Source organism: Hemibagrus wyckioides, linkage group LG01 (genome assembly GCF_019097595.1).
Source record: "Hemibagrus wyckioides isolate EC202008001 linkage group LG01, SWU_Hwy_1.0, whole genome shotgun sequence".
Taxonomy (NCBI): Eukaryota; Metazoa; Chordata; class Actinopteri; order Siluriformes; family Bagridae; genus Hemibagrus; species Hemibagrus wyckioides.
The window spans coordinates 3,543,280-3,560,851 of record NC_080710.1 but is presented as its reverse complement, the minus strand read 5'-3'; the positions used below and the strand labels follow the sequence as shown (position 1 = coordinate 3,560,851).

The following is a 17,572-nucleotide window of genomic DNA, read 5'->3' as shown; positions in this document are numbered from 1 at the left end:
TATCTATCTATCTATCTATCTATCTATCTATCTATCTATCTATCTAAATAATAATTCATTCATTTATTCATGCGTTATCTATCTATCTATCTATCTATCTATCTATCTATCTATCTATCTATCTATCTATCTATCTATCTATCTATCTATCTATCTGTCTATCTATCTATCTATCTATCTATCTATCTATCTATCTATCCATTCATTCATGCGTTATCAGGTCTATCTATCTATCTATCTATCTATCTATCTATCTATCTATCTATCTATCTATCTATCTATCTATCTATCTATCTAATATTCATTCATTCATTCATGCGTTATCAGATATATCTATCTGTCTGTCTCTCTAAATATTTATCAACTGTTCATTCATTCATTCCTTCACTCATTCATGCGTTATCAGATCTATCTATCTATCTATCTATCTATCTATCTATCTATCTATCTATCTATCTATCTATCTATCATATCTTAAAAATGAATGATAAAATCTCTTTATCTATCCATCCATCCATCCATCCATCCAGCAGCACTCACTCCTCTACAGAGTGCACGAGCGCGCTTGCTCGCTTGTTGCTAGGAAACGGTTTTAACTCAACACACAGTTAGGAGATACACATCAGCTGGAGCCACACGGCCATTTCACATAAACTAACACGACAGCTCTTCGACATAACTGTCACACCAAAATAAAGTGCAATAACAATCTAATTAGGCTCAGAGTAATTCATAATAACCCCGTGTTTGAACTTGGACATAACCGGGTAAGAACTGACTAGCTTTCTGGTTGACTTTGGCTAATTTGTTAGCTGTTTTTTTTAAAGCGTAATAAAGCTGTAATAAAAGAGGTATGCGTTACATTAAATAACATCTATTATAAATTCCTTCTCTCTCTCTCTATATATATATATATATATGACTAACTAGACTGTACAAAATAAGGTGCATGCTGAAAATGTTCAAGGTTCTTGGCGAATCAACTCCTCTGAACCGAGTGATTCAGAAAGAACCGAGTGATTCAATGTTTGCAAAGACATCTGATTTTTGTGCCAAAACTCTGAAAGAACTTACAAATAAAATCATATTTAGATCAATGTAAATACGTAGACTACTTTATGGAGAATGTATACGGTTTATGTTATAAAGTATTTAATTTAATGTGTTCATGCTTACGAATCGATTCTTCTGAAACGATACTTTCTAAAAGAATCGATTGATTCAGCGTGTCTGCACTGTCGTCGTAAAATAATATTTCTCAGAAACATGTCAAAAACATTTATTTATTTATTTATTTATTTAAACATATCTTTGCTTGTATGTGTAGAATTAAGTGATTACTTTTTCTTCATCAATGCATAATAAATTCAACTGAAATGAAAATTTTAAAGCATTAAAAATAATACTAGATAGGATTTGTGTCCCCAAACCCAAATTGAGAGATCTCAGTTTTTCCTCAATTAGATATTGCAGCATGCCTGACATTGAAGTAATAAAACGTCCTTCAAGGGAAGGCGGAGACAATATGCAAGGTAAGATAAAGTGATTACAGTAGTCACTATAGATGTACGAAAACAATGATGTGTTCTTCAGTAATGTGAATGAATAGAACATTTCAAGATGCACTATTGTTGGAAAATGATCTAGTTATAGTTTGGTTTTTCAGATCGAGGGGAACTGCAGAGAACATTCTCCAGCCAAACATCTGCACTAGCAAACACTCCATCACCATGTGTGGGGAAAGCAATGTGCAACATCCAGGAACTGATGGACAAACTGGACCACTGGTCCCAACAGGTAAAACCTACACCTACAGGCTGAATGTTGGAGCAGAACAGAAACCAGCAGAATCTGTCAAACACAGTATAAAGACTATTCTGTCATCATCTCCTCAAATCTGGTCAGGTGTTGATTCATTTTCTATCACCCAAGCTATTCTACAGGGACCTGAATGGCCATATAAAATTTAATACAGTATTGCACATTGATTCATTTGTGATGGAAGGAGTCTCCAGTGTCAGAGAAAAAAATCTGTCTAAAACATAAGCAGAACAGGAAGAACAAGCCCTTTTGTCGAAGACATAACTAATTTCTGCTTTAATTCTGCATTTGTGTCTGTTTTCATGTGCTACAGGCAGCTACTCAACAGCACGATATTTCCGGAGGAAAAAACAAAAACAGCGGCTCAAGGTACGCACCATACCTACAGTGTCGCCATTGTTGTGTCAGGTTAATGCAGGTTAATAATAATTTATGGATATTTGATTCCTAGGTTTGATTCGCCGCATTTGAACACTCACACTGAGCTGTGTATTGAAGGCGTGGGGCTTTGCTATGGTACGTAGCTACTTTTGTGTAATTGTCAGTACGTCTGAAAGACGAGTCCATTACTCAGCAGCTTACAGAATAGCACTTGATCCAGCACGTCATTTTTTTTTCATTTTTCAGTTGTGTGTTGACAGTTAATTGTCTCATCAGATAGTAAACAGAGGTCATGGAATTGTAATGTACGTCTCTGATCATATTTTCAGTCACTTGATGCACACAGTTTTGAAGGATGAGCTGACTGAGCACTCACTCAAGTTCCTAATTTAATGCATCAAGGGTTAATAAATGAGTTAGCTAAAGTCCCTAGCTACATCTGAGGTGCCTTTCAGTATTAAATCCTCACGATGTGCGCGCTTAACTCCGTCCTGAATCCTCCTCCTCAAGAGCCTGCTGCTTGAAAACTACACGAAGTACCAGTCAGAATCCAAACAAGGCAACAAATGTCTCAGGTTCCGCCTCGTAATTCCTTTCAGATTATTGAGCACTTCTGTTTTTTTTTTTTGTCTATGTAGAAAACGAAACGTTGTGTCCCTTCTGGAAGGGGACAGGTGGTGTTCTGCTGGAGGTGGTGTCACTTATCAAGCGCCTGGAGTCAGATCGGCAAGAGGCCAAGGAGGCACTGCGAGAGGAACGGCATAAAGCACAGCGCCTGAGAAGAAAACAGGACAGTCTCTCTCTCTGGAAACAACAACAGTTTCCTGTAGCGGTGCAGCTAGGTCCGTGTGGAAATAAGCTGCTACGTTTTCTCTAATAAACTCGTGTGTTTTGTCTAATAAGCTGCTATGTTTAGTCTAATAGACTGTAATGGATTTTTTAAACTGCTCCCTAGAATATGAAGCCTGCACCCGAGACATCGCAGAGCTGAGGTGGCACCTCAAAGTAAAAAACGACCAAACGCAGCAAGTCAGAAACTTCCTGAAGCGGGCCGAGACACAGAACCATCAGCTGCTGGAGAATATTGACTTTGTAAAGAAACAGGGGCCACTTGTGAAGGAGAAATTGCGCTTGGAAGACGAAAACACGAAGCAGATAGCGTCAGCTCGAACCGAGGTTAGGACAGACTTAAAGATCTAAACACATACGAGATCCTGGAAGGGCTTCGTAAGCTTTCTGTCTGATCTGAACAGGGTTTCCGAGTTTCACAAAATTGGAGACTCCTTTCACTAAATATGTGTGTTTTCCCGATTTGATTCAGGCTCAGGAGATGCTCACGAAGCTGACCCAAGAGCTGAGAAATTCCCAACAGGAGTTGGACAATGATGAACTGCAGATGAATAAGGAAAGAGGCGCCATGACACAGATGCTGAAAGCCATCCGCACTGAGCTACAAGAGCGAATGTAATGACAGTTAGTCAACTTTATAGCACACTACATAGACTATACAAGCCCTTATACGTGTTGCCCTCTAGATACTGTATATAGAACAGGAGGCCTTTTGGGATTTTAGCCATTTGAGATTCAGTATCAGTTGCAAAGAGAGCAGAGAGAGAGAGAGAAATGAGACCACAGCAACCCAAGTGTACAATTTAGGACGGGACATTTGTGGTGCTTTACTACAATGTCAGTGTGTGTCCTTATTAATAATAGAGCTTCTTGTTTCTTCTTCAATAATTTCATTTTGTCTTTCTGAAAGAAATTTTTCCTCATATGAAGGGGAATCATCTGAATCATTTAACAGTATTTCGAGTATGTCCATACACAAAGTTCAAATTTATTCAACGTTTCCTTTGCCTTCAGCACGGAGCTCCAGCAGCTGAAGTCGTCCTGGGATGCTTCTTGTGCCAGAATCCGTGAGACTGAGGAGAAGGTGGCATTTAAAGAGAAGCAGGTTGATGCCATGCTCCAGCAGATCCCAGTGCTGGAAAGACAAGAGACTGAATTGAGCGACGCTGTGAGTGTTGACCAAATTATTACTGAAATCAGAACATCCAGAGCAATCATAAATGATTCTATACATAATATATAATACATAACGTGTTGATTATTTTCGTCGTCGTCTTATACCACAGCAATGCACCAATAGAATACTTTAATAAATAAAGAACAACGTGTAATTTTTTATCTATTTATAGTTACATTTAATGTTATAGCAGTTTAAGTCACTGTTGCTATAGAAACAGTTACGCGTCATAGCAAGGGCATTAATATAAACTTTAATATCAACACTTTCGAACCAATCACGGTGGAAAATTTACCACTCTTTCTAATAACTTTCTTGCTGTAGGTTATGGAGCTAAAAGCACAGTTACAATGTCAGGAAAGAAAACTGGCAGAAAAGCAAGACGACTTTACAAACTTTCTCAAGCAGCTCCAAGCAACCGTAAGTATTGTTTCATATTAATGATAGTATTACAATTTAGAAATAAAGGTACGAGTTGATTTTTCTGATAAAAAGCATTCGTCCTCTAGAGGGCAGAAAAGACCCATGATTTATTTTAGACCTTGGTCCATAGTCTTAAACACACCACCACCATTTTGTTGTAACACTGGTCTCATGTTTAGACCTTTAAATGTGAATTTCTCCATGATATACTGCATTAAAATAATGACGTTTGTGGTGCAGGAACATTCTGAAATAATCTATAAGATGATCTTTTGAAGATTTCATTATTATTATTATTATTATTATTATTATTAAATGTCATTCATATATACATATGAAATATAATAAATCTATAATATAAACTATATGGTGAATTAAAAAACAAAACAAAAACCTAAGCAGCATCCCTAGTCCAAATGGCATGTTTCCTCTGCAACAACCAGCGTAAACAAGCAGCAGAATCACAGACAGAGCCTAATCTCTCCCAGTCTTCATCCTGCTGTGTGTTTGATCATGCCTGCGTGTCATTATTAAAAAATTACACTTTTATAAATACGTATGCAAAACTAGAACTGTCACGCCTGTCGTCTGTCAGAGGCATGAAGGAGAAGCAAATGTCTGCGAGTCGGAGGAGATCTTCAGCAGGAAGCGTCAGGAGCTCCTGCGTCTGCGTGATAAAAATAAAGAACATGACATGGAATGCGAGGACTACAATAAGAAGATCCGTCAAAGGTCTGCTGCTCTGTGGAACTGTACACCCACACCTACACTCCATGCTTTACTCTGCAGCTTTATTACTTTATTACATGTTTTTATGCAGATAAACAAAATGCAATAAACCCTGTGTAACTACAAAGACTCTGCAGTAAACACTGTACATCAATCACTGTGCAATAAACAGTAGAGAGTAAACACTGTAACAATAAACACTGGGGCAAACACCATAAAACACGCCAACCATCTGAACCATCAAACACACTAAACATTCTGTAACAACCATGACCTAACAAACACCATATGACCCTGGCTACACCTTACACTGTACACTAAACACTATCACACTAGCCAACAGCAACACTGCACAATAAACACCAGACACTAAACACCCTACATTAAACACTATACATTAGATACCAGACACTAAACACCACACTGCAAATTCTGTAAAATAAACACTAAACATTAAACACCACACAGCAAAGACTATACAATAGATACAAGACACTAAACACCACACAGCAAACACTATACAATAGATACAAGACACTAAACACCACACAGCAAACACTATACAATAGATACAAGACACTAAACACCACACAGCAAACACTATACAATAGATACAAGACACTAAACACCACACAGCAAAGACTATACAATAGATACAAGACACTAAACACCACACAGCAAAGACTATACAATAGATACAAGACACTAAACACCACACAGCAAAGACTATACAATAGATACTAGACACTAAACACCACACAGCAAACACTATACAATAGATACAAGACACTAAACACCACACAGCAAACACTATACAATAGATACTAGACACTAAACACCACACAGCAAACACTATACAATAGATACAAGACACTAAACACCACACAGCAAACACTATACAATAGATACAAGACACTAAACACCACACAGCAAAGACTATACAATAGATACAAGACACTAAACACCACACAGCAAAGACTATACAATAGATACTAGACACTAAACACCACACAGCAAAGACTATACAATAGATACAAGACACTAAACACCACACAGCAAAGACTATACAATAGATACAAGACACTAAACACCACACAGCAAAGACTATACAATAGATACTAGACACTAAACACCACACAGCAAAGACTATACAATAGATACAAGACACTAAACACCACACAGCAAAGACTATACAATAGATACAAGACACTAAACACCACACAGCAAAGACTATACAATAGATACAAGACACTAAACACCACACAGCAAAGACTATACAATAGATACTAGACACTAAACACCACACAGCAAACACTATACAATAGATACAAGACACTAAACACCACACAGCAAACACTATACAATAGATACTAGACACTAAACACCACACAGCAAACACTATACAATAGATACAAGACACTAAACACCACACAGCAAACACTATACAATAGATACTAGACACTAAACACCACACAGCAAACACTATACAATAGATACAAGACACTAAACACCACACAGCAAAGACTATACAATAGATACTAAACATTAAACACCACACAGCAAAGACTATACAATAGATACTAGACACTAAACACCACACAGCAAACACTATACAATAGATACAAGACACTAAACACCACACAGCAAAGACTATACAATAGATACTAGACACTAAACACCACACAGCAAAGACTATACAATAGATACTAGACACTAAACACCACACAGCAAATACTATACAATAGATACTAAACATTAAACACCACACAGCAAAGACTATACAATAGATACAAGACACTAAACACCACACAGCAAAGACTATACAATAGATACTAGACACTAAACACCACACAGCAAAGACTATATAATAGATACTAGACACTAAACACCACACAGCAAAGACTATACAATAGATACAAGACACTAAACACCACACAGCAAAGACTATACAATAGATACTAGACACTAAACACCACACAGCAAACACTATACAATAGATACAAGACACTAAACACCACACAGCAAAGACTATACAATAGATACTAGACACTAAACACCAGCAAACACTATAAAGTAGACATTAAACACTACAGAGCAAAGAGTATACATTAGATACTAGACATTAAACACTAGATAGCAAAGAGTATACATTAGATACTAGACATTAAACACTACAGAGCAAAGAGTATACATTAGATACTAGACATTAAACACTAGATAGCAAAGAGTATACATTAGATACTAGACATTAAACACTAGAGAGCAAAGAGTATACATTAGATACTAGACATTAAACACTACAGAGCAAAGAGTATACATTAGATACTAGACATTAAACACTACAGAGCAAAGAGTATACATTAGATACTAGACATTAAACACTACACAGCAAAGAGTATACATTAGATACTAGACATTAAACACTACAGAGCAAAGAGTATACATTAGATACTAGACATTAAACACTAGATAGCAAAGAGTATACATTAGATACTAGACATTAAACACTACAGAGCAAAGAGTATACATTAGATACTAGACATTAAACACTACAGAGCAAAGAGTATACATTAGATACTAGACATTAAACACTACAGAGCAAAGAGTATACATTAGATACCAGACATTAAACACTACACAGCAAACACTATACATTAGATACTAGACATTAAACACTACACAGCAAAGAGTATACATTAGATACTAGACATTAAACACTAGATAGCAAAGAGTATACATTAGATACCAGACATTAAACACTACACAGCAAACACTATACATTAGATACTAGACATTAAACACTACACAGCAAACACTATACATTAGATACTAGACATTAAACACTACACAACAAAGACTATACATTAGATATGATACATTAAACACTGCTCTGCAAACACTATGCAATAAACTCTATACATTAGATACTACACAGTAAAGCCTATACATTAGATATGATACATTAAACACTGCTCTGCAAACACTGTGCAATAAACTCTATACATTAGATACTAGATAATAAAACACTGAACAGTAAACACTATACATTAGATACCATACATTACAACACTGCACATGTGATAAACACAAATAGCTTTCATTAGGCACTCAACAATAAACACTACAGCACTCTGTAATAAACATTTTACAAAGCATTTAACATTAAACACAATAAAATAAACACTATACACCTTACACTACACAGCAATCACTATACAATAAACAGTGTATGAAATGAACACTATACATATGAATGAATGGATATAAATGTCTTCTTTAATGGAAATAATGTAACACTACAATAAACAATATACAAGATACACAATAAACAATATACAAATATCATGAGTTAATCTACAATAAACACTACACAGCAAACAAAATAGAAAGGACTCCCCCCCCCAACAAAATACACACTACACAGTAAACACTACACAGAAAACACTGTACAACCCTCACTCTACAATAAACACTACATGACAAACACTGTACAATAGATACTATACAGAAAACACTACAGCAGTCTATATTAAACACTACACAGTAAACAACTTACAACAATCACAGTACAGTAAACATGCAAGATGCAAAAAAACACTATACAATAATAATAGTCATGGTCAGTTTAAATCTCCACATCCTTAATCCATGACTGTCCATTTCTCTTTGTTCTTGAATTGTTAAGTGATAATGTGAATATTTGCTGTGTGTGTGTGTGTGTGTGTGTTTTATTCATTGTAGCAAGCAGACAGTGCAGCAGCTGCAGAAGGACCAAAAGAGGATACTGGGGAAGATCAGTCAAAATGAGGAACAGAGGGATCAGGCCAAGGGTGAGCTGGCACTGCACACTGCCCACCACACAAACACCAAGGCTCGGCTGGAGGACCTGAAGCAGCAGACACTCGAGCAAGAGCAGAGCATGAGGGTAAGAAAAGTCCTCCTAGTCCACCTCATTGTCTGAAAATTGTCTCTTTCTGCTTTGATTCCATTTTAATACCCAGTCATGTGGGTAGCCATGCGACCAGCAAAACCAGTAACCAAGCCTCATTATTACATTTTAAGTCATCTTTCATTAATTTTCATGACTGCATCTCACAGAGAGTTTGTGTATCAGTGGAGGAGGTAGATGATGCTATTGAGAATCAGTATTATTTAGTGCTTTAATGCTACTGCTCAGGTTAGTCAGCCAGCTTTATAATGCGTACAACTGATCGTTTCTTTGTTATAGTTTATAGTTTTTAGACACGCTTACGTATGTATAATTTATATACACACACACACATTCTGCTCCACAAGACTGCAAGGCCAATTCTTCTGGTTTTGCTTTTTTTTTTTTAAATTTTAGATATAAATAAAAGTAAATAAATTATACATAACATGAAAAATTACAGTTTCAGCTTTCATTTTCTGATCCCTGAAAAAACACGATTCATGATCCCTTGATCAGAAATATTGGAACATATGACTGACAGGTATTTCCTGTTGCCCAGGTGTGTCCTGTTAAATAATTACTAGCTCTGATTGGCTACTCTTAGTTTGAGTCCTGGGTTTCACCTGTGGAGACTGCTTGTATTGTTAAAAAGGATTAACCACCATGAAGACCAGAGAGCTGTCTATGGAGCCAGTTATAGAGGGAATATTTAACAGAGCCATTGCACAAGCAGTGGGAATAACCAGTACAAGAATTTGGAACATCCTGAAAAGAAAGAAACTATTGGTGTACTAATAACCAGAACCAAGGAAAACAAAAACAACAGATATCATCAACAATCTCCACAGGACAGGGGTGAAGGACTTCAAGAGCAGAAATATAGAGGCCATACCCCAAGATGCAAGCCAGTCATCAGTGTTATGACTCAGAAGGCTAGATTGAAATTCTCAAAGTACAATGATGAGCCACAAAAGTACCGGAACCAAGATTACCCTCAACCAAAGTGATGGAAAAGCCAAAGTGTGGATAAAGAAAGTATCTGCTCATGTTCCAAAACATACCAGTTCACCGGTCAACCAAGGTGGAAGCGGAGTCATGGGCTCGGGCTTGCATGGCCGCTTCTGGAACGGACTCACTAATCTTTATTGATGATGGAAGTCATGTTGGTAACAGCAGGATAAATTCAAAAGTTTGCAGAACCAATTTGTCTGCCAGTTTACAGAGAAATGAACAGAGACAACGACCCAAAACACACTGCCAACTCAACAAAGCACTTTATCAGGGGAAGAATGTGGAAGGTTTTAGATTGGCCAAGGCAATCACCAGACCTTAACTCAGCTGAGCAGCATTTCAACTCCTGAAGAGGAGACTCAGTGCAGAAATGCCCCAAAACATACTACAAGAAGTCAGGACACAAGCCTGGGAAAAGAAGAATGCAAAAGTTTGGTGATATCAGTGGGTCATCAACTTACCTGTTCCTGTACTGTTACTGATTTAACAACTGGGTGTTTAACACATCTAGATTTAAATGTCAGTCAATAAAAGCTGAGATTCTGAAGTATTCATCTTTTAATCTGAAATCTAATTGTTTTCATTGTACAACAGAAAATTAAGAAAATATCCTTGCTGTTCCAATATTTTTGGAGGGAAGTGCGTATATAAAATTGACATTATTGTAGAAATTCGTAGATGCTTATCCAAAAACTTATATAAATGTGCTCTTTGTAATACATTTGTGTAGTAACAACTCATTTACAGGGATCTGTACATTTAGTATGGAGTAATACTATACGTATTTGATGTGTTGTTGTATAACAAAGAAATATATATATATATATATATATATATATATATATATATATATATATATATATATATACACAATCTTTTTGTAATGAGACCTAAGTGGAATAATTTTGACCAGTGCCAGTGTTTTGGAACAGCAGATTTTCTAACATCCCATAACAGCTTGACACAGAGTGTTTTATTCCATATGTTTTTAACCATAAGGGTGCTGTTTGCTGTTCTTGATAGTCATGGCAAGCTTCTTTGTCTGGCAGAAAGACACAGAAATGTTGAAGATGGAGCTGATGAGTGAGATGAAGCTGGTAGCAGTCCTCAAGGTGAACTCTCAAAACATATTAGCATGATTATACAAACATGCACTCACATATACACTCACATATACAAACATGCACTCACATATACACTCACATATACACTCACATATACAAACATGCACTCACATATACACTCACATACACTCACATATACACTCACATATACAAACATGCACTCACATATACACTCACATATACAAACATGCACTCACATATACACTCACATATACACTCACATATACAAACATGCACTCACATATACACTCACATATACACTCACATACAAACATGCACTCACATATACACTCACATATACAAACATGCACTCACATATACACTCACATATACAAACATGCACTCACATATACAAACATGCACTCACATATACACTCACATATACACTCACATATACAAACATGCACTCACATATACACTCACATATACACTCACATATACAAACATGCACTCACATATACACTCACATATACAAACATGCACTCACATATACACTCACATATACAAACATGCACTCACATATACACTCACATATACACTCACATATACAAACATGCACTCACATATACACTCACATATACAAACATGCACTCACATATACACTCACATATACAAACATGCACTCACATATACACTCACATATACAAACATGCACTCACATATACACTCACATATACACTCACATATACAAACATGCACTCACATATACACTCACATATACAAACATGCACTCACATATACACTCACATATACACTCACATATACAAACATGCACTCACATATACACTCACATATACACTCACATATACACTCACATATACACTCACATATACAAACATGCACTCACATATACACTCACATATACACTCACATATACACTCACATATACACTCACATATACACTCACATATACAAACATGCACTCACATATACACTCACATATACAAACATGCACTCACATATACACTCACATATACAAACATGCACTCACATATACACTCACATATACACTCACATATACAAACATGCACTCACATATACACTCACATATACAAACATGCACTCACATATACACTCACATATACACTCACATATACACTCACATATACACTCACATATACAAACCTGCACCCACAGACCACTGTAATTGCCCAAATGTCTGTCTTTTAAAGGCTAATGATGAAAAGTCTAATAAACAGAAACTTTATTGTTTTTAATTAGTTTATTGATAGAACAGTTTGTAGCTCAGAGTGCACAACACCAGTCCTGGAAGACTACAGGTTCAAACAAGTACCTTTTATGAACTTTCCCTGGCAAACAACTAAACATCAATAGAGTACTACTAGAGTAGTATTTTCCAATATATCTCTTTTTTTTCTAATCAGGGCTATTTGTCCATCTAAACCTTTAGGGTAACATCGCCTCACTTACGATGGAGTATAACATGACAGAAGCCGACTGTGCGAGAGAGAAAGAGCAGGTAGAGAAAGAACACGAAGAGGCCTTGTCTTCAGTCACCCAGCTGGAGACAGAGATGGTTACACTGAGAGAAATACACACAGCCAAATGTAAAGTAAGGATTTCACTCAACTCTAACAGGACATGATGAAATATAATAGTCTAATGTACATCTTCTAGCTTCTCACAAGTCATGCATCAAGCATCTTCACATCTTCCCTTTTTAAACTACTGCTACGTTCTGCTTTCATTATGCTTTTAGAAAATTGAGGACTTGAAAAGGACATTGACTGATGTCTTGACTGAACACAAAACCCTGTCTGATGATCTTGACCAGCAGAAGCGTGCGTGCCTCGACCATCTGCATTCAGCTAAAGTACCATGAGAAAATGTTCATATATATTTATTCATATATTTTGAGGTTTTGAAATTAAATGTTTAACAGATAAATATTTGTCTGCAGGAAGCCCACGAGACAGTCTCAGTGAGACGTGAACAGGTTTCCAGAAGGATCGAGGAGCTCAGGCTAAAGTGTGAGGAATACAGAAAGGAATCAGCAGAAATGGGGGACATGGTTAGCGCCATGCCGCAAGTCCTGGAAGAACTACAGTGAGTGGAGTGTGTGTGAAAGACACACTTGATGAGGAGCTAAAACACTTGTGCATGATACAGTACACAGATTTATATTAAAGACTAAATGTAAAATCTATAGTGTTAATTAGTTTCACTCTGCTACTTAGTGAGGTGAGAGCGTAATGATAGCCAGGTCGTGTAAAACAGGAAGATCTTTTTTATTACATCGTGTACTACATCTACATTGAGAACCAGGCATGTTCTGCTGAAAGCACTGTGTGTGTGTGTGTGTGTGTGTGTGTGTGGGTTTTTTTTTAGGAATGAATCGGACATGACGGAGTATAAGCACAACCTGATCAGCACTGTGATGTCCAGCCTGCAGAATGACATGGTGGCCAGCAGAAACCGGACAGCCCTTTCGAAGGAGGCTCACTCGTCCTTCCTTTCCCAACGGCAGGCTGTGATGCAAGATCTAAAGGTCAGGAAGGGTTGTATAATGCCCTGAGATCTCTGCTGAGATCCACAAAAACATCAGACGTACACCAAACAACAGTAACACACCTGTAACTTGAAGCTACTTAGTAATTAGCAGCTCCTCCATTGTGTTTAACAACCAATAATATCACAGTACCGCCTACATTTTTGGTATTATATTAGAGAGAAGTGGAATTAAGCGCTACCAAAACAAAACATATTTTACATCCCTGCCCTTTCCCTTTCAGTGACTTGCCTTTGGCGTGAATGCTGGATTAGCTGAAAAAATAGAAATGCTTTGTATTCAAAAATCATAAATACTACAGATAAAGCATAAATGTTGGCACCACTGAGTCCAGTTTCAGAGACATGGATCAAGTCTAATTGATTTAATTTACCCTACATATAGTTTTACTGTATTTACCGAATATTTAGGTATAACGCGAGCTCATGACTTTTTTTTAGTCTTACAACCTGGAAATGAATGGCTTAAACACCCTGAATACTCAAAGGTGTATTAATATTGAGATCATGAGACCCTGTAAATGCACATAGGTCTAATTAATAATCTTATGATTCATTCAGAGTAATTATGGCAGCGAGGTTGAATACTTATGCACCGTTTCAGACTAGAAAATGTGGAAATGTCATTCAGAGTGTGGAATATTTACGCAGTGCATTGTAAAAGCACAGTACTGCATGTGATAATGATACCAGGAAATGCTCAGAGATTTAAGGTATTTATCTTCATCTGAACAATCGAGTGTACATCAAGTGCAGCAGTATGCTCAGCTTTCACAAGCTTTCCATGATTTGTGCGTGTAACACAAAGCCTTTATAGTACAGTATAACGTTTTAAGACTCGTTCAACACCATATCATATATTTGCTTCATTATATCTTTGCCTTTTTCTCCTTTCATTCCATCCGTACAGTCATCCGGAGTCACAATGCTAATACATGTTTGTTCTAGTAATGCGAAGCAGCCTCATATAATTTTCTGTAAGAAATAATATGTTATGTGTTGCATGAAAGCCATGAATTATCACTTCATTTTGCTTGGAAAAAGCCATTTATTGGGGGAGTTGAGATTCAGGATTATGGCCCCAGTCAGAGCCTCGCGCCTGATGAGAGTCTCACATGGCTTATCTAATGTGAAATCGCCATGTGGTATATAGTTTCATTAAACGGTGATCAAGAATGCATTAGTTCAAAACAAGAAAAGGCAATGGAGCTTAATCCGCCATGCGCGCACGGGTGCAGCAAACTCCAAACAAGTTGTTGGTGCGAGACAGGCGCAGAATTAAAAGTCTTCCCTCATAGAGCCGGGGTCCCATTAGCTGGCTGCAGGGCAGCAGAGCAGAGCGCCTTTTTCAGGCCTTGCGCAGAAAACAATAAAACAGCAGCAAACACACTCATTAAAGCGCCCGCTCTTACCAGTTAAAGAAAGGAAATGGTGGGAAGTACAGTTGCAGGGCTTTTCTGTGCATTTCTGTACAGCGGACTGGTCACTCGTACGTCACGTTGGCTGCAGATCATAAAGTTTTACACCATTCCATTAGATTTTATTCAACCGCTGATGAATTCTCGACTCTGATTGGTCGGTCCACAGCTTCTCTGGGCTTCATGCATTAACTTTCGTACGGTACGGTGCTGGTACATTTCTGGAAGGAGTCTCCAGCATTAGTGCTCTGTATCAGGCTTTATCAGGCAGGTTTTTCCACCACAGGAAAGTCTTCGCTTAGTTTGGTGATAGAACGATGTGAATGATAACAGCACTTCAGCCATCTTGTTTAGTGGATGTTCCACAGCATTTAATAAATAATCAGCAGGCAAACTGCTACAGTGTAAAAGACGAATCAAAGACTTCAAGATGATTCATTCTCTATTTTAGAAGACAGGCATAAACCCCCAACATGTTTTCTCTTTTTGATGAAGTCTTAAAAATTAATGATGAAGATGTTTCTTGAAATCACAAGAGTGTATGTCTTTATGGAAAAAATAACTTCCAGGTTTTGGGTTTGTACTGTGGGTTTTTTTCCCTCTGCATTTCTACCGTCATGTTCATTTGTACGAAACAAATTAATCTAAACAGACACCATATGGCAGTCATATAGAGCATCCATAAGGCAGGTATAAACAGCTAGTAGGGTGTTGAAGCCGAACATGTACTCTACCATGACTCCCATTCCGAATCAATTTGTTTCTCTTGTAGTCTCCGAATGTCGGGTTTGTTTATTTGATCAAGAGCGATTCTCGTCAAGGAGGAGAAAAAGAGGACGCAAAGTGCCGACACCATCAGTTTCTTACACTCAACAAAGCATAATTTGTTCCATTTACACTTTGCGGGCATGTGAGACAGGCTTTGTCAGTGCCGCATGCAGTAATTAAGCTTTAAATCAATAGGCTGCATTTGTCATGTTTATGGCCAGTCCCTCTGCTGGCTTCCACTCATCAGTTAGTGCTGCACTGTTTTACTGCCCAAATGCACTCCATTATTTGTACAGGTACGACAGAGACGTGCTTGCGGCTCAGTGTTGCCTACAGCCGTGAGAGCGGCATGGAGATGAGATGAGACAGGCAAATCAGCCATTTATTTATTGTAATTTGTTTACATGCTCCTCTAAGTGCCGTCTGATTATTAGTGTTTGTGCATGTCGTAGCAAAGAGGTTTCACCGCAGCATCGCGTGTTGTGACATGCACATGCTCGTTAATGAGGAATTTTCATTTTTTCTTTCTTTGTTTATTTTTTTTTTCCGGTGATGATGAAAAGACACGTCACCTGTTGTAGAAGTGTTTCAGGTTTCTCTTCTGTTTCATTTCAATTCAGATTTGAGCAAAATACTTTATGTAAATTTCACAATACAAACCAGTGCAATTTCAAATCCAGGTATGGATTTGATTAACCTTACATTCCTTCTCCTAGTAGTTTCATTATATGTGCTGAATATTATGCTGTAGGTGTGAATAAACCATGTAGAACATAATAACACCTTTTAATTTATAGGTTCAGATTCATTTCCATTTCAGAATCGTGGATAGTTACATTTACGATGCCGTAAATGATTTCAACACCCTGTACAACCTGGAACTGAAAAGAACTTCAAGATTCATGTATATCTCATTAATCTACACAAAAATAACCCATATTGTGATTCATCCAACACACTGAAAACACCATCCACAGACTGAACCATGGTGGTGGTAGCATCATGTGGAGGATTATCCTTAATTCTCCTTTGACTAACCTTTAATTGAGATCATGAGACGGTTTTGTTTGGGTATGTTTAGTAACAAACTCTAAAAGCCCAGAGTGGGTTCTGGGTTTTTTCAGGAATAGTTGTAATAATATTAAGATCAAATGAAGCTGTAATTGCACACAGGTCTAATTACATCACTAATTCAGGGTAATGATGGCAATGGGGGTGAATACTTATGCACCGTTTCAGGCTGTAACACTACAAAATGTAAATACTCATGCAATGCACCGTATCAGGATTATGAATCTACAGCGTCGTGTATATAACCTCAGAGTGAAGCATGGTGGTGCTAGCATCGTGTTAAGACTTAACTCTGTCCTCACAGTAGCTGCTCTCTGAACTCAGCTCTTCCCTGATGTTT

The 17,572-nt window shown here is 37.3% G+C and overlaps 1 protein-coding gene across 1 annotated transcript in view; it reads left to right on the top strand.

Moving 5' to 3' along the window:
• Nucleotides 1–522: 522 nt before the first annotated feature.
• Nucleotides 523–17,572, top strand: part of LOC131355509 (coiled-coil domain-containing protein 178) — a 26,207-nt gene continuing 9,157 nt past the window's right edge. Inside the window, exons 1-17 of the mRNA XM_058393877.1 lie at nucleotides 523–767; nucleotides 1,465–1,532; nucleotides 1,667–1,797; nucleotides 2,135–2,190; nucleotides 2,273–2,337; nucleotides 2,841–3,044; nucleotides 3,158–3,378; nucleotides 3,524–3,666; nucleotides 4,066–4,219; nucleotides 4,553–4,648; nucleotides 5,247–5,383; nucleotides 9,122–9,305; nucleotides 11,372–11,434; nucleotides 12,858–13,019; nucleotides 13,167–13,280; nucleotides 13,368–13,513; nucleotides 13,796–13,955. Coding sequence (XP_058249860.1) covers nucleotides 1,475–1,532; nucleotides 1,667–1,797; nucleotides 2,135–2,190; nucleotides 2,273–2,337; nucleotides 2,841–3,044; nucleotides 3,158–3,378; nucleotides 3,524–3,666; nucleotides 4,066–4,219; nucleotides 4,553–4,648; nucleotides 5,247–5,383; nucleotides 9,122–9,305; nucleotides 11,372–11,434; nucleotides 12,858–13,019; nucleotides 13,167–13,280; nucleotides 13,368–13,513; nucleotides 13,796–13,955 — 2,094 coding nt within the window. The 5' untranslated portion in view covers nucleotides 523–767; nucleotides 1,465–1,474. The remainder of the gene's footprint in view (nucleotides 768–1,464; nucleotides 1,533–1,666; nucleotides 1,798–2,134; nucleotides 2,191–2,272; nucleotides 2,338–2,840; nucleotides 3,045–3,157; nucleotides 3,379–3,523; nucleotides 3,667–4,065; nucleotides 4,220–4,552; nucleotides 4,649–5,246; nucleotides 5,384–9,121; nucleotides 9,306–11,371; nucleotides 11,435–12,857; nucleotides 13,020–13,166; nucleotides 13,281–13,367; nucleotides 13,514–13,795; nucleotides 13,956–17,572) is intronic.